The 22,508-nt window shown below is 39.4% G+C and overlaps 2 protein-coding genes across 3 annotated transcripts in view; both read left to right on the top strand.

The window, feature by feature from the left end:
- The first annotated feature begins 307 nt into the window (after positions 1 to 307).
- LOC140273506 (somatostatin receptor type 5-like) lies at positions 308 to 6,312 on the top strand. Of its 2 annotated transcripts, none has more exons than XM_072369112.1 (5): positions 308 to 590; positions 2,683 to 3,408; positions 3,501 to 3,845; positions 4,997 to 5,056; positions 5,530 to 6,312. In XM_072369112.1, the coding sequence occupies exons 2-5, from the start codon at positions 2,695 to 2,697 to the stop codon at positions 5,536 to 5,538; spliced, it is 1,128 nt and encodes a 375-aa protein (XP_072225213.1). In that variant the 5' UTR covers positions 308 to 590; positions 2,683 to 2,694; the 3' UTR covers positions 5,539 to 6,312. The 2 variants fall into 2 exon arrangements, with proteins under 2 accessions (XP_072225213.1, XP_072225212.1); XM_072369111.1 differs by having other exon boundaries at positions 5,463 to 6,311.
- A 9,379-nt stretch (positions 6,313 to 15,691) lies between these two features.
- Positions 15,692 to 22,508, top strand: part of LOC140272894 (Na(+)/H(+) exchange regulatory cofactor NHE-RF2) — a 29,497-nt gene continuing 22,680 nt past the window's right edge. The window contains exons 1-2 of the mRNA XM_072368402.1: positions 15,692 to 16,424; positions 17,594 to 17,887. Coding sequence (XP_072224503.1) covers positions 16,218 to 16,424; positions 17,594 to 17,887 — 501 coding nt within the window. The 5' untranslated portion in view covers positions 15,692 to 16,217. The remainder of the gene's footprint in view (positions 16,425 to 17,593; positions 17,888 to 22,508) is intronic.

The following is a 22,508-nucleotide window of genomic DNA, read 5'->3' as shown; positions in this document are numbered from 1 at the left end:
CAAATATCCCCCCTCAACATGCAAGTTCATCCTCCGTCCACGATTTTCACAACTCTCCCTTTTTTTTCTCCTGCCCAAGGCAAACATCAAGGTATATTTTTTTCCCCCAGATTGTATCAGGACTTTACCCCCATCACCTCTCTCTGTTTGCCTGTGTTAGGGGGAAAGGATCCCATTATGGGTCTCCTTTAATGCTGGCTATAAATGCAACTGATGAATTTAAAATGAAAAAAAGCCATCCATGGGTGGGACTTTCATATCCAAAAGGCTGGATGACGTTCTCCGCGCATAAATACACGCAGTGCGTCGCGGCTGCACATGACTCTGGGTGACTTCTCATCAGCGCAGGAAGGCACTTCCCCGGGCACTGGATTGTCCTCACTCATAAACTTTGAGAGAATTACGGGAAATTAATGATAACGTCTTAATGGTAAGATTTCCGTTCGCTGACATCAGGAAAATGACTCAAAATGAAAAGTCGAAAGTGAAAACCGGGTATAAAAGCAGTGAAAGTGGACGTTTGCAGCGAGTGAGTATTGGAGACGAGCATCACTGTGCTGGGTAGTGGAGAAGCGGACAGGAGCGCACAGGTAAGTCGAATCCCTCTCTAAAAGTGTGACTGTATGAACTGAATTCAAACATATAAGAGATGTGTTATTATACTACTGAATGTGTGCAAAAAATAAGGATAGATAGATAGATAGATAGATAGATAGATAGATAGATAGATAGATAGATAGATAGATAGATAGATAGATAGATAGATAGATAGATAGATAGATAGATAGATAGATAGATAGATAGATAGATAGATAGATAGATAGATAGATAGATAGATAGATAGATAGATAGATAGCATTTTTCTCTAAACTTTTCTTAAACATTACAAATGGCAGTATACTGTTATGACTCAAGGATAAAATTCAATGAAATCGGTTTGATCTCTATTAACCGATAACAGATTCTGCACCACGTGACCTCTGTTGAGTTGATCCGTTAATATCTCATTGCCACGCCGTTTTGTGTCGTGGTCACGCACATTTTTCCCACCGATGTCACCAGTGGATCTGTCTTGATACATTTCCCAGGAGAGTGAGTGAAATTTGTCAAAATATTTAGCTGTCCTAAATTTGAATTTGTCTGAAAGTGACTGAATTATTCGGACGTGTGAACATTCTAAGATGACTCTTGTGACTGTGGGCTCCACCTTGAATAGTTTAGTGGACAAAAAAATATAAAGTCCTATACAGCCTGAAGGGGAGAGGGACTTCAGCTGTTTGTTTTCTCAACAAAATGCTGGGGGATGCGCGTCACTCCCGTGTTTTGAAGCGCGGTTCAGTGAGTCTTCACGTCAAAGCATTTATTTGTACAACACATTTTCGCACCCTAAGGGTGTAAAGTCTCATGACTGACAGTTATGTATCCATCCATCCATTAGCTAGACCCGTTTCATCCTTGAGAGGGTCACATTGGGTGGGTGAGGCTAAAGTGGATCCAAGCACATAGCCTACTGGGGAGCAGGGTCCAACAAATGGCAACATATGAAGCACAAGATGAGGTTTTTTAGAAGCCACTGTCACAATGGCGGCATGAACCATTCAAACCACTTTCTTGCTGTCAGTTGATGTTATAGGCTATATGAGATAACGTGTATAAGTATATAATGTATATGATATAATGTATTTGATCTACTCGTGGTCAATCAATGAATGAAAATTATGTCTCATGCTCCCTGGACCACTCTTTCACAGTTTGAGACCGATGAATCCTAGCAATGTCATCTTGGAATGTACCTGTGACTTGGGGGAAGAAATATCTATTGTGGGAGAAACCTGGCTATTGGGCATATTCAGATAGATAGCATTTGGGCACATAACTGAAGCACCCCAGATCATAACACAACCCATGCAGGCTTGAACTATATATTAAGCACTATGAGTGCAGCCTTTCATCTGCGTCTCTTCTTTCTCTGAGGCACCCATCATAGTGGAACAGGATAAATCTGCACTCATCAGACCACATGACCTTTTCCCATTGCTCTGAAGTCCAATTTTTGTATTCCCTAGCAAATTGAAGTCTTTTTTTTTATAATCAACATCCCTGATTAGTGGTTTTCTTGAGGCTATACAGCCGTTTAAACCAAATACCTTGATTTCTCTTGAGAGTAAATTTGCTGCAGTCCCAAGCAATCCCTCAAATGATTTGACCAAAAGCCCTACTTTAACAGTGTTCATGCTAATACATTGCTAACGGATATGGAGCCACTTTCCACTTAGCTGTTTTTGGCTTCTTCTGTCCCTCTTTGTTATTGACATCTCATCCAATGTTAAATCTATTTAACTAACAGCATCCTTTTATAAAGTGCTACTTCTAATTGAAATAAATGGTATGTTGGCATAATACCAAGACAATTCAGTGGCAAGTTTCTCTTTCCTCCTGGCAAATATGGGTCTCTTTCCCAGAGAGCACCCATGTGTTTTTGGTCCTATGTGGTGTGACAGTTAATACATAACAGGGATTCTCTGAAGCAGGAATTCACAGAAAACTGAAACTCCAAAAACTCTATGTTTTTGGGTTTTTTTTGTTTTGTTTTTGTTTGTTTTTTTTTTGTGTATGTGTGTGTGAGAGCATCATTTATAAGCATTTAAGCATCTTCTATAATAATGTCTTTTCTCACTTTAGATATTTCCTACTATGAGCCCAATGATCATCAGCACTCCCTCCTTCAACATGAATAACGACAACTGGATATTGATGTCTGAGAATGTCAGCATGTCTTCTTCTGAGCTCTACATCCCCACCCCCAACAATAACTCAGATACACTCCCGCCAATGCCCTTCAATGAAATTACTGCAGTCATCTACAGCATTGTCTTCATTGTGGGATTCCTGGGGAACACTTTAGCCATCTACGTATTGGCCCGCTACACCAAGATGAAGACAGTAACTAACATGTACATCCTCAATTTAGCTGTCGCAGATGAAATCTACATACTGGGAATCCCTTTCTTGGGGATCAATAGTTCCCTTTCTTATTGGCCTTTTTGGGATTTTCTCTGCAAAGTGTGCATGACTGCTGATGGCATGAGCCAATTTGCCTCAACATTTTGCCTGACCCTGATGAGCATTGATCGCTTCCTGGCGGTGGTTTATCCCATTCGCAGTGCCAAATGGCGGAAGCCACGAGTGGCCAAGATCTTAAGTGGCATAGTTTGGCTTGTGTCCTTTCTGATGGCGTTTCCACTCACCCTCTTCTCCAATGTACAGAAGGACTACAACACCTGCAACGTTAGCTGGCCTATGCCATTGGAATTGTGGTCCATGGTTTTTATCCTCTACACAGCTATCCTCGGTTTTTTTGGCCCTCTGATTGTCATCTCCCTCTGCTACCTGCTCATTATCATTAAGGTAATGGGACATATAAAAGTGCTCCCTAGTTTAATTTTCAAATGCTGTGAAGTTCTCTACTTAAAATCTCAATAAATCTTCTTCTCTTCCAGGTGAAGTCAGCGGGTGCGCGCGCAGGTCTGACTAAGCGGCGCAAGTCAGAGCGCAAAGTAACACGCATGGTGTTGATCATTGTGTTAGTGTTTATACTTTGTTGTCTGCCATTTTTTACCACCAACATTGTCAACCTAATTTATTTCATCCCTGAGACCAAAACCTATGCCGCGATCTACTTTTCTGTGGTGATCCTCCCCTACGTCAACTCTTGCGCCAACCCATTCCTTTATGGCTTGCTCTCTGACAATTTTAAGCAGAGCTTAAGGAGAGCGTTATGCTTCCACAAACCAAGCGGAGCTGCCACTAGAGACACTACAGCGGGTAGACAGAAGGCTTCTAAGGTAAATAATTTCCATGGTCCGAAATTTTGTTGCATTCTTTTAATTTCCTAGGGGTAATAATAATACTAATGAAAGTGTTTTGGAACAAGTGGTTATGATGCCACCTCTTAGTAAAAGTATCAAAAATTTAAGTTTGCATGACATACCTGAACTGCATGGTAGATATGGCTCGGACAGATTTACTTCCTCTTGTTTTTATTAAGAGACAAAAAAATCACTGAAAAAAAAAGGTGAAAAGCAGGTCATTTAAGGATTAGGAGCCAAGTTGCTTGTTTTGGACTTGTCTTCATAGATTTGATTGTGTTTTCTCTCACAAGATCTAACCGTTTTCACACTACTTTCTATTGATTATTGGGTTTAAATCATTTAATCATTGCTTTCTGTTTTAAATTCACATTTTACATGGTGTCCTGAATAATTTCTTTCTTTTTTTTCGAAAATGAACTTAAATGTACACTGTTCTTTATTACAACATTTTATGGCAGCTGTGTACTCGTGCATGTGGATCTTGCTACATAGCTTGTAGCTTCTGTGTCACCACGCTGTCAGTGTCAGCTTTTGGTCAGCTTTTGGTCATTTGTGTCAAGTGCCAAAATTCAGACCGAGGACAGATCACTTTACTCAGATAAAGTACCTGGATGCTGAGACTAAATTTCAATGTATTAGATGTTATTATTGTCATTATTCAAGTAGACATAGGGCTTCTGATCCTCCAAAACCATGTGCAAATCCTTTTTCTAGAAAAGGTGAACATTTTTTATCAATAAATTTCTACCTTTATGTAACAGACACAAGTACAATAACTTCATAATATTTAGTAAAAATGAAAGGAATTCCAAATGTCATGTCAGTGACACAATCAAATTTTCCATTGTGTTCCATCACTTTGACATTTCCTTGATGGTAGCAATTCCAATATACACCCCTGCCTCAATAGTAACTAAGTCTTAATTGCATCTCAGACAAATTTCCAGCTTTTCTGGAGGTCTGGTCTATATTATTAATGTACTGAGAGCTAAGTTAAAAATTGTTCCCCAATATAATAGAGCTTAACTAACATCAGTAGCAACTTTTGATTTCCATCTGTGTCTTTCTGGTCTTTACTGAAAAGAAAATATGTTCTTTTTAACTTGTCCTTTCCTTCATTTTAGGGTATCGTTCCACAACATTTGCAGCCCTCCGAGGGTCGCTTACAACTGGAGATGGACATGGTAAAAAGAAAAATGATAAAAACAGTGTTGGAACATATCTTAATAAGAATCCAATAGCAGAGGATATGAACAATTCTGCTGCAAATAAGCGTGCTTGTATTCATCATTCATAAAAAAATTACATGTTTCAAGATGATTTTATGCTCTAATAAAATCATCAGCGCCTCTTCTGTTAGAGTGCTCAGCAGTCTCCTTAATGTGTTACTTTCTTCAGTGTCAAAAACATTCAAAGATGAAGCTTATGTTGTGTCACAGATGAGAATAACCTGACTTCAAATTGTCATAACCTTCAGCAATGACACTTTCACCACCTACACTAATTAAAAGAAAAGCAGCATCTCACGTCAGCTTCCTGTTGTTTCCGTGTTTATTATATCTCTAATCGATCTGGAATTTGTCTTTGCAGACTGTCAAGACGGAGAAGGAGGTTTTAAGTAACACTGACGGTTTCCTTTCTGTGCCTTTCTGCACAGAAACAGTGATGAACGGCCAGTAATCAATTCTCAAGCTGGCCCGACATGAACTAGCTACAACGTGGAAGTTGAACAAGTTACCCCTGGGGGTTTTATTGACCTGGAATTCCCTGTGATCACTGCGGTTCATCCCTGTCTCGCTTGGGCATTTTTGAAGAGGACCGGAAAAGATCTCTTTGAGGAATGGCTACTTATAGCATCCATCACTAATCTCTGCCTTTTTTTTTAATGTCTCTCTGTTTTCCACCATATTGACTGTAGAAGAAAAAAACATTATGTCTTTCTCATGATATCCCATAATAATGAGACTTGTGGTGTAATGTATTGAATGGTTTCAATTACATAGGGCTTTGATTCTAATTTCTTTTTTAATTTGATCCAATTACAACAAGAGACCTGCTTTTGTTTTAATTTGCTGCTGATGCTCTATGCCGTGAGCACAAATTGAGTGTAATGAACATTTCACAGCACGAAGAGACCACTGGGAAAGATGTCTTGAGTGGAACTTAAAGGCTGGTTCATCACCAACTGAGTGAGTCAAGCTTATTTACAGACTTGAATCAGCTGATTGATAGTAAGCTCATGATGACTTTGTTGGTCAAACCCTGACTGTGGTATTTATCTTTTTAACATCCATTTTTATTTTTCCGAGACTTTATTAGGAGTCAACCTTATTATTCACACCAGTTGTGAATCCAGTTATTGTTTATGTCAGACATGCTATAATTCTGTCATTTGAGTATTTACAGAATCTAGCTTTTGTTACTCCAAATAGAGAGATAGCTGTCCTCTTGGTTAGTGTAAAAAGGCTCGTTAGAGGGCTGTATAGTGGCTTTTTTTTTTTTTGTAACGTGTTGTTCTCCAGTGGATTTACCTTTTCTCCCCCACATTTGAATGATGACATTGTGGTGTTTTAGAAATGTGTCATTTCCACTTATGGGTGTAACTCAAGCCGAGCAAAGACCATGTCAAGAACAAGCTTTGCTGTAACGAGTACAAGCTTGTTTGGAAAAATATTCATTGAGACAAACCTGTGAAATGAAAGAAATTTATCAGAGAAATACTGTGATTTTTTCAATGATAGCTCATTCTGAATTTAGATCTTCACACATAACATAAACGCTAACATAGATATGTTAATACAAATATCAATAAAAAGTGTTTTATGTATTCACCCGCCATTAATCTTAATCCAGTGTAAAGGTGCTGATATGAAGCAAATGTTTTATCTTTACATTTATCCCATGGACAGAGTTTGTGTTTATTGCAACAGTAATTTATCAATTTTGTTTGTTTCAGAGATAAACCCTTTGGAATTTGTAACTTGTAATCCAAGCCAAACAGAATGTAATCATCTCTCAGAATGAACTAATTTAGTGTTTTTGTAAAGGAAAAGTAGAAAATGAAAATGTCTTATTGAAAAGCTAAGGTACCTACGAAGTACTGTATATATATATATAATATTCGTCAATCAGTCCATTAGAACAAAAGGGAATTCTCCAGGGCAAAAAAAAGACTGCTTACTACAGAAGTGAAAACACAAACATAAATTGAGGTCAGTGGGTTGGCTTTGTATGTGTTGCTGAGGGTAGATAGGTATTGTTAGTTTGCTCCTCTCAGATTACAGAACCTCCTGTCTCTTCACTGGTCTTTTGATATATGCAACCATTTTATCATTTAGAAAACAACATATGGCACAGTCACACTGAAAGATGCATTGACCACATTTGTCTTTACCCATAAATTTAGATTAACCTCACTGTGTGTGTGTGTGTGTATACTGAGCAAGAATTAAAGGTCAAATGCAACAAAACAAGATGTATTTATCTGGCAAGTTCAATCAGCAGTGTCTGAATTTGTAATGAGTACTATATTTTAATACGGTGCTATGAGAGTTGTCAGCATTCACGGAAACATCGTTTACACATTGTCATTTGAAACAATGTTATAAGATTATCTGTTGCAGCTTTTCAAAGTAGTTCCTTTTTTGCAAATTATCAATCAAGACTTTTTTTAAAACTACATTTACAAATAGCCTAAACATAGACTTGAATTACGGCCAAAAATTGACATAATAGGCGAAGTGTGTTAGATGTAGCTGAAAAATAATTAATAATCATGAAAATAGGCATCAAAACAGAACTGCCATCTGGATGTCTCATGAAGTCGGTACCATATATCAAGGCCTTTTCTATGCAGCCTGACGTAGGTGCAGATGTAACACCTCAGCAACACTGACAGATTGCTTTCTTCTTCTTTTCTTTGTTTAGTTTGTCTAGTTTAGTTTATTTTTTTTCCCCCAGCTGCTTTGGTTAATAAAGACAATCTCAAAACCAAAACAAAGCACTTCATGCTTTGTCCGCTCTGGAGCTGCATCTTTCCTGTGATTTGATAATTGACCCTGATATATTGAAAATGTTGCTTATGAAGGTTTAGTTCAGGGATGTTCAAGGGCCACTGTCCTGCAGGTTTTAGATGTTTCCCTGCTTCAACACTCCTGATTCAGATGAAATGGATCACTTCAAAAGATTGTTAAGTTCTGCACAAGCCTGATTATGATGCATTTATCTGTTTCTTGTTCTTGTTGTTTCTTTCTTTTTAAAAAAAGAGAGTGATAGGGTCAAATACAGGACATCCACCCAGGAGAGTGTGGTGTGTGTCTGGTCTGTTGGTGTATTAGTTTTAGTATAAGCTTTATCTGTAGTAAAACGTCGAAGCTGAGTTTAAGGAAAAGATCATACAGAGGTTTTTGCTGAAATAAAATCGTTCTATGCATTAACCAGCAGCTGAAAAAGCTCAATTTTCAGCTCTTTTCTATGTTCAAAAATACACCCAACAAAAACGAATTGCATATTTTACAGCCTTTTATTTGCTTGTTTGGGACATTCTGTAACATTCGCTGTATTGCAATCGCAACTAACTTCCTTTAGTTTCTATTTATACAGCACAGCATTTGTGAAACTGAACCTAATGAAACTGAAACTAACTAACTGAAACTAAATATCAGTTCTGGAGCCGCAGCATCCAACAGTTCGACCGTTGAACGCTTTTTTTTCTCGAGTGATTTTATCTCTTTTTCCCCACAACTCCTCAGGCACGCCTTCCTGTCATCTCTCTGCTGTGCACTTTTACCTGTTGAATCTTCTTGTTCAGCCCTTATTCCAATTGTTTACTGACAACCTGTTTTTGTGGCGGTTTGTGGGCGTAAAACGCACAGTGTATCCTGCAGCCTCCAGTTGCAGTGGTTGTTTGTGGTTATGCTGCTTTTTTTCCATCAAACCTCAATGTCAAACGGAAAAAAGACAAGCACACAGTATCATTACCAAACAGAAGAAAGAGCAGGTTAAACTAGAGGAGTTTTTGGACTCTCAGGTAATTCTGAGAAAAGTCAACAGTGAGAAAAATACATCGAATATTTGCATTATAGTAACAATACACACACAAACACGCTTCGATTTTCCCTGTTGACTACTTTTATGACCTTGACAGAAATCTCATGTAATGACCAACTTACCGAGGAGATGTTTCTATACTTGGGAATGAGAATTACTTCACATACGCTTACTGCTGGATGCTTAGATTCCCAATAACACTACATAGTTTTTTCTTCAGCTTCAGTGCTTGTATCAATTAGAAGCAGATGACACACTTTAAGTTTTTCCTTTACAAAGGAAAGAGAAAAATGCTGTAAAACTCGCTATCTAACCTGCCATGTGTGTATTTTAGGCTTCGGAAGGTTTGCCCGGCATTGTATGGAGGTCATTTTTAGGCCAAACCATTATGCAGCCCAGTGTCAAGGGAAAACGTTTAATTGTCATCAGACACAAAACTTTGTATCTGTGCTGATGAACATGAAATATGAACTTCCAAAGTAATTTATTTCAGATGGACTTCTGGGTTTTGGGTCTACCAGATATAGTTTTTTCAGCCAAGGGTGTGAGATTCATGCATGCAGTTATCCTGGAAGATTATACTTGCATGAAGCACAGATTTATTGTTGCATCTGCTTAAAAGCAAGATATGACGTTTCCCTAACCATAACCATGTAGTTTTCAATCTCTTAGTTTAACCAAGTAAAGACAAATTAGCAGCTAAATGAGCTTTAATTTCATTTAGAATTTATTGTTCAGACCCAAAGCTCTAAATCCTCCCAACCCAATAAATGTAATGCAACAGTTGTTTGATGACTATGTCATTAAATTCAGTGAGAATGCCTTCCTTTGTCGAGTTATTTTTGTGTCCAGTAACATGGAAAAAAACAGCTAAACTTGTGTTATCATGGATAATTGATATATTGCTGTGAAACTGGGTTTTATCATTTTCCATAGCTGTTTTTTTGCCTTAGCCTAGACAAACAAACTTAAAGAAGTTTGAAGAATAGTGCGTCAACACTGAATTTTGGTTTCACCCTGAACACAAAACCCAAGACTGTGGGACAAAAGTACTTTGTCTGAACTTTTCATCCAACCATCTGCTGCACCCTGAAGGCAAACTCTTCTGAGTCATGGTTTGTTTATTTTTGTTTTGCTGTTTTTAGACTTTTTTTTCTCTTGTGGAATTGTGGGATTAGGGGATGGGATGTAAATAGAGAAATGGTAGCTACTCTTGTCTTGGTCCTATCAGTCACTCTGAAATGTGTTGATACAGGCACAATAATGGCAATGAAAGTGAAGTGTGGGGAAACTGGTTTCTATAACTGTTTTTTTCTGAAACAACTATGCTTTTGGTTTTGTTAGAAACAAAAAGTTATTGACCTGTGGATAAATGTTACACTGTTTCTAATCAAATAAAAATATGTACTGATTCAAACTTTTAATTGCGTCCTCAAATCCACACTTATGATAAGTATTCTCACAGTGACAGATATTGACATCAGTGTCATTATATCTCAAGTTTCTTTATTTCTTTTGTTTCTTTGTTGCATTTCTATGGTGACATTAAATTGAATAACCATATGTTTACTTTGTAATGAAACTACATTGATTTGTCTTGTTGCTACATGATTCTAATACATCCACATGGATCATCTAATGTTTAACTTTTCTTGTCAGTCTGGGGCTGGTGCCTGGTGCTCTGAAGACACTGATGATTCAATGGCATGTAACAGATGATTCAAAAGTGTATTTTCTCTACATAACCAGAGAATTATTTATTCAAAGTTGCCAAGAATTCTACCTAAAGATCATTAAAGTGCATTTACCATTCCATTTGTTGGAACTGAAACCCCAATGTTCAGGGAATAAAGCAAAGGGATTTATGCCTTTTCTAAGTCTGAAAAGATGTGGCGTGTCCCTATTTGAGGCAGAATGTTTTCTGTTAGAACAAAGTAGAACGAAAGATATGAAAGACTAAACCTGTGGATTGTTTTCAGAACCACGATGAAAGTCTAGGAGGATGAACCATATCTCCTGCAGAGCGTTTTAGCTGTTCAGCGAGAAGCCAGAAGCAGCGAGGTATCACAAATTAAAGGAGGAGGAGGAGTGACTTGCCCTGTGTGGTTAATTAAAGCTGAGAGCTGTGCCCTTCTCCACCTCACAATGTCTTTTTTCCTCCCTCCGCCAAGGGGTAAAGGCTGGGGGCTTCTGTCCATTTTGATCATGTAGAAGATATTATAGCTCCAGGAAAATAAACCCCACATCTACATATGTTGCTGTTATAACCATCATTCTCTGTTTCTGCCCTCTGTCTTTCACAAAAAGCTTTGATTTGAATCCACACTCATGAATAAGATTCACTTTTAAAAGAAATAATGCAGTGTTACAAGCCTAATATAACAGGAGGAACACAACAGTGTCACTGCGACTGGGAGAATTTGGACAGAGACAGTGAGTTCAGTGATGATGATCTGCCCCTCACTGCACGATACTCGCTGGATGTTTGCACCGGCAATGTGGCATTTTCCTCACGCAGGTTTATTTCACACTTATGCCGATTTGATATTTAGGCGACTTTCTGTAAAAGTGAAAACACCGGAGAGCGAGGAGATGAGCAGCAGGGAGTGCTTCAGTAGTGATTAAAGCAGGTCAAAGGTGTCAAGCAGACAAACCATTTGCACAAATTTAACACAAATAGATACATCCACAACCTGTTTTTTTTTCTTTAATCCAGTAAATAATTACAAGTTTTACAAAGTCTTGAGCATTGTTGCTTTAAAAAAAAAAAGAAGCTAGATTTGGTGAGCTGGATATATGAGGCTCTAATGTTCGTATCAGCGGTCTGGAGCTTGTACCACTGCAGACATCGTGTGAGTTCTGTAACTTTGTTGGCCCATGAGGCCATTTGGGAGAAGCTGTGATGGCTGCGGTGAAGACTACACCACATTCTCACAGGAATTTTCCCCTGATGGCACTAATTTTGACATAAACACTGAGCTGTGTGTGTGTGTGTATGTGATTTAGAAAAAAGATAACCAGACGACTGAAAAAAAAGGAACAATTTTGCTAAACTGCAGCAAATGGTCCTTCCAGTGCATTTCAAAGAGTTTGTGATGCAACAGAGATATCAACATGCCTCTATCCTGGCTTTTAAACAGCTTTAGCTGGTGCCAAAACCAAAATGTGGGTACATTTTTCCCTTACAACATTTGTTTCATTTAAATCATTTGCAAATCATTGTGTTCTGAGTTAATTCATATAGTACAAAATGCCCAAACGTTTTTGACTTTTAACTATTCTATAATCAAGTATTCCTAGTAATATCTTAATCCACTGATCCTTGGATCCTTAGTGATGTGTCGTCTAAGGATTCAATGGTTTACATAAAAATCAGCAGGGTTTTTCTCATCTTTAGTACCAAAATTCAACAGCCATATGTTTATTCTAAAACCAATCTAAGAATAAAGTAAACCTCTTATCAGCGGCCATAACAACATGAATTGCAGCATCTGTCATTATGTCAGCTCTGATGAAATTGAATGCTCCTAAGTGCCCCCATGAAAAGAACAATCCCTCCTGGCCTGAGTGACAGCAAGCCAGCGTATGAAATGTAGCAGGCATCAAGATTAGATGATCCAGTGAGCAGGTGTACAGCTGAAAAGACCGTGAGCGAGTGAGACCGTCAGAGCAGTCAGACGCTGATTTGCTTTTGTGTTCCCGCAGGAGCTAATAAGGAAAATGATGCTCCGAGTCAGTGAGGCCATCACTGTGAACAGGAAGATGTGTAGATGTGTGTAACCATTGTGGCATGCTCATACAAATGGTATTTGTGAGTGGCCATCTGGTTTTCATTGCTTAGGGTTGGGAGCTCTAACTGGATCTAACTGGACGTGTGTTGATGTTTATGGTCCACAAGGATTAGGGTTTAACACAAAACAGAATGTTTACTCCTCAACACAGCACATTCAGTAGTGAGCTCGGTCTACTGGCAGTATTACTGAAATAATACAGCTTATAATAAACTGGCTGCTGCATTTGGGTACACAAAACTGTGAAAAAACAGTAAGTACATTCAAATGAAATCAAAATATAATGCAAAAAGTAAATATCATACTCTATAATATAATAAGAGAATCAGATCAATTTTATATTTAGAGAAAGCAACAAATGTCACACAACTAGGTGAGTTGACTTGAACAAAGCATCTTTCAGTTTAATTCAATTCAATAATACTTTATTAATCCCTCAGAGAAATTATATTGCCACGCTATAAATTATCATTGTTGTTATGGCTGGATAATAAAAGGAAATAGAAATTAGACAAACTTTCAGAAAGATGAAGTGTAGCACAAAGAGCTGTTGTAGAAATCTTCTGTGATTGCTACGAACGCTTCTGTTTTGTAGCTTGGCAACAACTTAACTAATGATGTGGCAGGTAGCTCAGGTGAACTCTCTCAGCAGACAACATGGACAGAAACTCACAGCGAGCAGTTAAACATCTGTGGCGCAGTGACAAGTTCAGGATTTACACGATCTGTTGTTAACAAGCACTGTAGCCCCTCCTTTTTCACTGTTAACTCTGTGGCTGCTTTCTGTGTCTGTCCATGTAGTCTCAAAGCTGATTAGAGAGGTGGTAAAGTTGTTCCTGCAGCCAGGTCTCTTTGAAACAAATATTGGCTTCTGATATTACTCCCGCTGCATCCTTGTCAGCGCTCTAAGCTCATCCATTTTATCCACCAGTGAGTTCACACTAATGACCATGATGATCAAAGAGGAAACGGTTGAAACTTCCTCCTCCTTTCTCTCCATTTTGTTCCATTCTGCATCCACATCTCCTCTTCAGCCAGCCTGGTTTTGGGGTCTTATTCCAGGCATTTCTTGGGCTTTGGAGAGCTTAATCAACCGCTTCGTCAGGCAACCTTTTTTCCATTGCCATTGCTATGCATCGTAACAGATGTAAGAAAATGACACAGTTACCTGGAGAAATCACTCCAACAGCACCGCATCCAAGTAAGCATAGAAAAATCATTTAAAAAGCCGTATTTCATACAGAAAAAAAGCTCCTTAGAAAATCTGAAGAGGACAGAAGAAAAATACTGCAGCAGTGCAGTGCCATTCTGGAGTAAATTTGATGTTTAAAGTCCAGAACTGGATTCTAGGCTGTGGCAGTAACTGTGGTCCTGCTCTCTGGAACAAACTGCCTGCTGGCCAGATGGCAATAACAAAAGTTTCTTCATTCAAAACTAGACTAAAAATGTTACAGTTCTCACAAGCCTACAAATAGTAACTGTGTGTGTTTATGTAGCATTTTTCTGTACACTTTGTTATGTGTGTTGTCATTATTGCTGTAAGGCATGTTACACGTGCGTGTGTGTGAATATATATATGGATAAATGTGTATGTTTGTCAAGGTTTGTACATGAATATACATGATATTGTTTGTTTTTATCGTCTGTTGTTTTTCTATGTTCAGCACATTGAATTAACATGTAATAACACGTTCTATGTAAAACAAAAAACAAATTGTCTTTGCCATCTTCAGACCTGTGGGTGTTTACTGCCCCCAGGTGGCACTAGTGAAGAACTACAACACTGTCATTAATTGGCCTAAAATACAGATTGTTGTGCAGTTGTGACGTAAATACTTTGTTGTTGTTTGTTTTTGTTTTTAAAGACAACTCCACGTTTTAACTAGTTTAAAACGTTTATTAGAGAAAAAGTGACACCTTCTAAGATAAAAGTACTCTTAGATATTATCAAGCAATGATGTTGTTTGGAGGGCTGTATCACCCTCTGAATTTCTGTCAGTAACTCAGAGAATATTCGCAATAGTGACCAACCAAAGTTTTTTATGCTAATTGCATTTAGAGATGGTTACAAATCTCATCTCATGTATTGGAATGTAAGATGGTTCCAACATTTTAGAAATATATTCAATTCCACCGATTCCCTTTTCTATTTGTTCTATCAAGCTTAGTGAAAAAAAATGCATCCTGTCACAATGAATTTAAAGTATTATTGATCTGGTGATTCACTGTTTTAGTTTGATTTGTTTTTCTGAGAAAATGTTGCGCAAACTTACAAATGCTAGCCAATCCTACTATAGTGAGGAACATAAGAAAAATTAAACAAATGGCAATGCAACACACATTTATCAACATGTGTTTATTGCACAAAACTGCAGCTGATTTTGTCACACTCCAGGTAAGAAGAACTGTCATCAGCCTCTCAAAAGGTCCATCGGCCTCTCAAAATCTCGTAATTTAGTTGCCTGCTTCCCATCTTAAGAACTAGAATAAAACAAGTGGGCTAGTTTTGACCTATGTGCGTAGTGTGTTCTATTTTGTATTTGGGGTGGTTGCAACAAAGCATGACAAATAGTCATGCTATTTGTTAGACACGCTAACCTTGACAAATTCTAACTGTTTCACTTGGAAGAAAACTAAAGAATTTGCCGTCCTCTCGTTTTCCCACTGATAATGAGGTCAGCATCCAGATTAGTAATGTTATATTGTGCTGTTATGTGGCATGACTTGATGAATGACTGAACACTACATTTGGATTTTTTATATAGGTACCCTTAAGTACTGGTTGAACACAGATAGATGAGGATCTAAGGGAAGAACAGATGGTTCAAACTCAAATGGACATTACTGGCACGATCATCGTTTAAACTCCTTGCAACGGCCTTCTTTTTATTTAGCTTTCACCGACATTGTTCCCAATCCGTTTCTCACCGCTCAGGGGCAATGTTGCATCATTTTGAATCTGCCCTGAGTTTCAGTTCACAAACAGGTAGACTGTCTGGAGGAAGGTGGTGCTATTGCGCACAAGGTGCTAAGCCTGCGCAAACGATAGTGGTCAAGCTGAAGTTCTCTGGACAGCTGTTGCGGATAAATGTTAAGAGGCAGAGATGTGCGCCCTGTAATTGTCTTCGCATTTATAGCGTATGCAGTGTCATTAATGTTGGAGGCTCCGAAGTCTGAGCGCGCTGCCAAGGATCAGTTTTGGAGTCGCGAGCAGTGCGCCTCAGCTTGGACACAAGGTACACGACCTTATGGACTGGTTGCATCGCCCCCTTACATTTGAACTTTACTGCCTTTTTATCTGTTTTATTCGGTGGTTTCCTCCTTCTACGTGCATTTGGGACGTTTTGTGTTGCTCTGAACTGAAGGAATTATCGCGTGCGTTTAGGGCAGATATGGTTTTGGACTCTGGAAGTTTAGCCCTGCTCCCGCTCTCCTAAACTCCCATCTTTGCATTTTCGTCATACTTAAGTTGAACACTGCAGGAGGTTTGAGTCGATCTGGGGAAATGGCCAACGAGCGGAAACCGCGGCTTTGTATCATGACAAAAGGAGAGGACGGGTATGGATTTCACTTGCATGGCGAGAAAGGGAAGAGCGGACAGTTCATTCGCAAAGTGGAGTCCGGCTCCTCTGCAGAAGCGTCGGGGCTACGCGCCGGGGACCGAGTGGTTGCTGTGAACGGTGTTAACGTGGAAAAGGAGACGCACCACCAGGCAAGTCGATGTGCATTCATGTTAATGTTTTGAATTCTTTTTACAAGCTGCGGCAGCATGGAGGGCTGCGTCAACAGGTCACCCTTGCTGATTGGTGCATCTAGTCACAGTGCGGCGTAGAACAACAGTCAGGGTCTCCTCCTGGGATGATAAGTGTTTGGTGGTTGACGCTGTCATTTTCCATCAACGCGCACAAGCACTTTCCAGTTTTCTGCTATTGTATTACTCTCTAATCACATGACCAGTTTCTTTTGACTGACTAACCTGCACAGCCCCTTTGTGTTGGACAAAATGCATTGACTTAAAAGAACTTTAAGCAGGTTGACAGGTTACTGATAAAAAAAACTTACCAGATATTGACTTATGGCACAAGCCAGCAAAAGAAATCCAGTCTATACTCAATACTAAGCCTCTGAGTCATGGCTGTGCCAAGAAAAGTTTATAAATATGACGATTTGCTAGCACTGTAAATACATTAGAAGTTGTCTCCAGGCCTGTCTGCACTGGGTTCAGACAGTGTTCCCTGGCTGGAGATCAGATGAAAAACAGCAGGTTCTGATAATTATATTCCCATGGGAGCTTCCATCAACCACCTGTAGGTTCTCTCTGTAACCTTGTGACAAAAGATAAAAACAAGACTGTTGATAAGTGAATCTCTGAGAACAAATATGCTGCCTTTTTCATTTAACAAAGGAATATCGCACTCATTGCTTTTGTAGATAATGATGTTTGATTGCATCTCAACTGTTACCTCCTCCAAAACACACGTGTTTATGTATGCATCTATTGTGTTGTATTTTCCGTTGCATTGCTGTTTTGGTTTGCAAAATGTTATTTTATGTTGTCTTCTCATGTCATTGTGGTTTTTGAAAAGCTGATTTTTTTTCTTCTTTTTAATGTTGTAATGTCACGTTACATTTATTGTTTTGTTTTTGCCTTTAATGCTCTGTTCTAATTCTGCTTTGGTGCTTTGTCTAGTGTTTTTGAGGTTAGCAACTTGGACCACCATAAACAAGAGAAAATCTGCAATGTTAGAAGTAAAAAAGACATTAAACCAAAGCCCACATCTGGAAAGATGGTCAAATGTTTTGACATTTGCCAGATTATGACTATATTGTGATGATATGTTTAACATCTGTGTTCATACTGTCATACTGTCCATCCCTCAGGTGGTACAGCGGATCAAGACAGTGGAACATGAGACCAGGTTGCTGGTGGTCGACTCTGAGACGCATGAAAGTCTGCGCAGCCTGCGTCTTACAGCTACAGAGGAGATGGCCATTCTTGGGACTGGAGTTCCTACCTCCTCCTCTCCCCCAGCCTCTCCCTCCCTGGCACCATCTTCGACCCCCTCCTCCCCCGCCAAGAAGCGGGAAAACGGCTCGGTGTCCAAGCAGGCCACCGTGCAGAGCAGCCCGGTGCAGAAGCCCACCAGGAGGTCACCATCAAAGGCTGCAAAGAAGGTATGCTGGGTATATGAGATTAAAACAAATCCTCATCTTTAGGTGAAACACAAAAGAAAGCAGGTAGAGAGGCACCTCTCTCTGAACAGATTATTTCAGGCCAGACATGTCAGTCCCCTAGATTTGCTTTCTGGCTGTTACACCAGTTTGAAATTAGATAAGTAGATGTCATGCAGGTTCTGCAGCCTTTCATGCATGTGTTTTGTGTGTCTGCCTATGAATGTGTGTGTGCCGAGGGGATAAAATAGCTGGAGGCATTCCAGATGTTGTGTTAGAGGCAAAAGAAGGCTTGAAATGTCAGGCATGTGGAATGTGGCAAATACAAAAAGCTCTGAATCCAGACGGCTGACTGGCAGATTTATTTATTGTCTTATTTTTTTGTTTGTTTGTTTTTTGGTGGGGACAGTTACGTCTCATCCCCCTCTGGGTGAATTCATTCATCTTCACTTTCACAATTGGCTAAATAATCAGTCAAGAAGAATTTGACATTTTAATTTTTCTTCTTTTTTTCTTCTTGTTATTATCCCATGATGACATGACAACAGGATGTGTTTCCGCCCGGTCTGTATCTCCGGGAATGCAAAAATTCTGATCGGATTTGGTTTTCACATGGTCCCTATCAGAGAGATGAGGCCGCTCAACTTCTGCTTTCTACATTTACGTGACATGTGTTTTCACTTAGGTTTGCCCTGCCTATGTGCAAGCAGCACTAACCCATTTCTACAGGAGCAGTGACACAGCCAATCAGTTGCATTTTAGATATGTGTGCGTTTGTGTGTGTGTGTCTTTGTTCACTTCTGGCTTTTTGTCCCGTGAGGAAAGTTTGCAGGGCTTGGTGGGGCTGGATTGGCCCAGCTCGGTTTTAGTAAATTTGTCTCTCTCGCTCTCTCTCTCCCTGTTTTAATGACTCAAATAAAAAAAGAAAATTAAACTTTACAACATGAGCCAAAATATATATTGCCTTTCAAAATAAGAGCACAATTTAAACAACTCCATTTGCACAGGTCCTGTGACCGAACACCAGCTGCCTTCTGTTTGAACCAGAGCATCACTGTTTCCTGTCTCATCTCAAAGGAAGCTGTTCTATTACAGATTGCCGACTGAGTCCTACAGACTCAGAATTGACACAACACACTGAGACAACATGACATAGTGTCATTTGTCCATGTAGCTGACACCAAAATTTGGCAATCATGACACACTGTTGAAGCAGAGAGGAAAAAAGACTACTCAGAAATGAAACTATGAATTACCAAGAGATCCAAAAGGAGCTGCTGTTATTCATCTGGATTCATTTTCTATCTACATTTGACAGTAGAAGTCACCTCGGTTTGCTCACTTTCATTTTCCTCATTCTGAGCCAAAGCAGAGACAAACTGCTGAGAGCAGCACATTTCTTCTCATTTTATTTTTCAAGAGAGGAATGAGAAGAAGAATGAGGGAAAGAGAGACAGAGCAGACAGAGTTTGGACAGAGGGAACCTGAAACCGAGAGCAGCCAGTATTAACCTTGAAGATTTGTTGAAAGAAGTTTCAGGAAGTGGGACCCCAGCATTCTCAGTGGGGCAGCACAGTGGGGAAAGCAGAGGTTTGCAAAGCAGTGGAGTATAATGGAGGAGAATTTTGGAGGAAAGATGCTCGCAGTGACTGTGCATGTGCCAGTATATCAGCGATGGAGGATTACATAGGAATAGGAAGAAAACAGGCATGCAGTATATCTGTCAGACATTGTTTGTTTTCTGTCATGTCTGTTGGCTGTCTACCACAAGGATTGCAAGGATTGCAACACTAAAACAAGCACTGTATTCGTTCCCTGTCTCTGCTACCAATGGTACTGAAGTTTATGAGAACTGCACCATAAAATCGACAGATCTGTTGTAATCTGATGACTGATGAATGACAGACATCAGACATACCAACATCCAGAAGCTGCAGGACTATTTTTGCAGGCTCCCCGCAACACTAAAACTACAGATATGAACTGTATCAGGAACACTTGGATGACCAAACTCTACCTGTCTCTATGGGTGAGATCATAGCTAGAAGCATATTTCTACGGCTTGTATTCAAGCCTCATTTTTTCTATCACGACCCACAGCTCATTACTAAAGGTGGGGAGTGGAACGTAGATTGATGGGTAAATCGACAGCTTGGCGTTTTCGACTCAGCTCTCTCTCCAAAAGTGGGCAGTCCACTCTGTAAAGACTAAGGACAATGGCCTCAGACTCAGAGAGGCTCGTTCTAATCCCTGCTTTTTCACACTTGGCACCGAACAGCCCCATTGCTTGCTGGAGGTCTCTGCTTGATGAAGCCAACATGACTAGCTTAAGCTAGCCAAAGAGTAAACTCTGTGTCCCTTGACTGAGCCTAGAAATTCAGTATGTAAATGTTATGAATAGAATCAGTGACAAAAGGAAATACTCACCGGAAACAAGTCTGACTTGCTGCCAGCCATGCAAACCAAGCTCTTACTCTCCAGTACATTGCATATTTGTATATTTGATGTTGCTGTCCCCTCCTAGGGTGACACACAAGAGGGAACACATGGAGAAATTTGAGGCAAGTAGCAGGAAACAGTAACAGGAAACAAAGTCAGGCGTGCAGATGATATTTATTGTGGTTACAAATTTATTTGTTGCAGCATGGTGCTCTGATTTGGCTCATTTATAAACAAAGTCAGCAAGCTAGAGAATTAATATGTGTTTTAAGTTTTATGCAGTTAGAAAGTTATATAGGAAACAGATAGTGAGCTTGAATTATTTGGTAACTGTGCCACATACAATAAACGCCAAAAATGAGACTCATATTTGGGCCCACAGCTACCTGATTCCATGGCAACGTTGTACTTCCTGGGAACATCCATCTTAACCAGAATTATTGGATTCTGAATTAAGTGTTTCTGTGGTCAAAATACATCAGGAGACCATAAATGCCAAGATTTTATGCCAGCAAAACTAAAGATAGCTATTTGTTTTCCTGATCATCTTTCTTTTGCAGCAACTGGTCTCAAATAAACATGGACTCCACACACTGTCACGGGCAAACGAAACATTACTACAGACAGGAACGTTTCTGCAACTATAATCACCTGCATATTTGCCAAATAAATATCCTCACTAAAGGTTTAGTGAGTGTTTGTGCATGTGTTCTCCAGGTTATCCAACACTGGCTGTACTTTTCCTCTGTTTTACGGCCACTCATCCCAAAGGTTTTCTTTTTGTGGCATTCCTCTCTCTGTTTACATACCTCGTGATTTGTGGCAGAGCCGTGTGTCTATATGCAGTATACAACATGCATGTTTTCTCCATCCGCTGTTCGTTTACTGCACGTTTTTATTTGAAAGATGTCGTGCTTTTCTGTATTTCTTCGCCAAAGCTCTCCATCAGGATTAAAGATGAGTCCAGTCTTTAGCTCTTAATAGACCATCACTGTTGACCACTACCGCCACAATGGTGAATTACACAATCTTATGTAAGCCTGGCAAGCATATTGGCTTTTTTGTTGTTATAGGCAAGCCAAAAGACTTCAGGACTGACGTCAGTGTCACTGAGCACCTCATTTTTCAGCTCCCACATCGTATAAAGCAAGTGAACCATATAAAGCAGACATGAATTAAACCTAGAAAATCTAAAGAAATTACTTTAAGGGCGACTCATTTTGTTGGTATTCCAAAAACTGGAATAAGTTGAAACATATTCTCAGTTATTTTCTTCCTTCAGCCCTGGAAAGCATCCTGGCTGCTTTCTTTCACTTCAGTGCTTGATGCCTGCATGTGTTTGCTTCAGGAAAACAGAAGAGATGCTTGAAGGAGCATTACGAGTCAGGGTTGAGTTGTATCATCTTACATCAACACACCTGAGGTGTCAGTGCTTCAGTTGTCTTTCCCCATTTTACACACACACACACCACAGAGATGCACTGAGGTGTGTCACAAGGGTGTGTCATTAACGCTAACACTTTAGATAAAGTGTTGGGTGTCACTTTCCCACCAGAACCTTTTTTAGCTTGCAAATACAGAAGCGCACACACACGCACGCATATATGCATGCATGTTCACTGTAACAAATATCAGCATGTTCACATGACTTAATTTCCCACAGTATTTGTATCTCTCCATCACCCTTGTGATCATTATTGCATAACACAAACATGGGCTTTTTTACTCTTTTTTACTCTTTGAAAAAGCTTGCACTTTCTTTTTTGGATGTCTACACTTCCCTCTTAACGCGTACGGTTAATCATCTTTGCGTGATTATAAAGTACATTACATTGATTCTACACACAGCTTTGTGCAAACTGAAAGTTTACTGATTTGAACGTTTTTTGTTTGTTTTGTTTTTTTTCCCAGCAGTTCACACAGATGAACTTGGAATTTATAGGTGGAAAAAAAAACATTATTTGGTTCGCATATTTAAAACTACAGGAGGCTCGTAATATTGTTGAATGTGGGTTTAAAAGTAGCTGAAAAATGAGTGGAAAAACAAAGACAGACATATGAGAAGTCATAATTATTCCATAGCCACAAAGAGGGAGTCATGGTCCCCCCTCATTTATGGAAAATGGAGTAGATTTTGCTTCTCCTCTCCCACCTCTTCTCGCCTTAAAGTTTCTCTCTGTTGGTG

The sequence above is a fragment of the Leuresthes tenuis genome, unplaced genomic scaffold, assembly GCF_036924035.1.
Source record: "Leuresthes tenuis unplaced genomic scaffold, fLeuTen1.0.hap1 SCAF_17, whole genome shotgun sequence".
NCBI classification, from domain to species: Eukaryota; Metazoa; Chordata; class Actinopteri; order Atheriniformes; family Atherinopsidae; genus Leuresthes; species Leuresthes tenuis.
The sequence above is the reverse complement of the archived record's forward strand: the minus strand, read 5'-3'. Positions and strand labels throughout refer to the sequence as shown.

What these genes read in the sequence shown, in the direction of transcription:
- LOC140273506 (XM_072369111.1), top strand. Translation starts at nt 2,695, where the DNA reads ATGAGCCCAATGATCATCAGCACTCCCTCCTTCAACATGAATAACGAC. An exon ending in ACCTGCTCATTATCATTAAG is followed by an intron (nt 3,409 to 3,500) that starts GTAATGGGACAT and finishes CTTCTCTTCCAG; the next exon opens with GTGAAGTCAGCGGGTGCGCG. An exon ending in GTAGACAGAAGGCTTCTAAG is followed by an intron (nt 3,846 to 4,996) that starts GTAAATAATTTC and finishes CCTTCATTTTAG; the next exon opens with GGTATCGTTCCACAACATTT.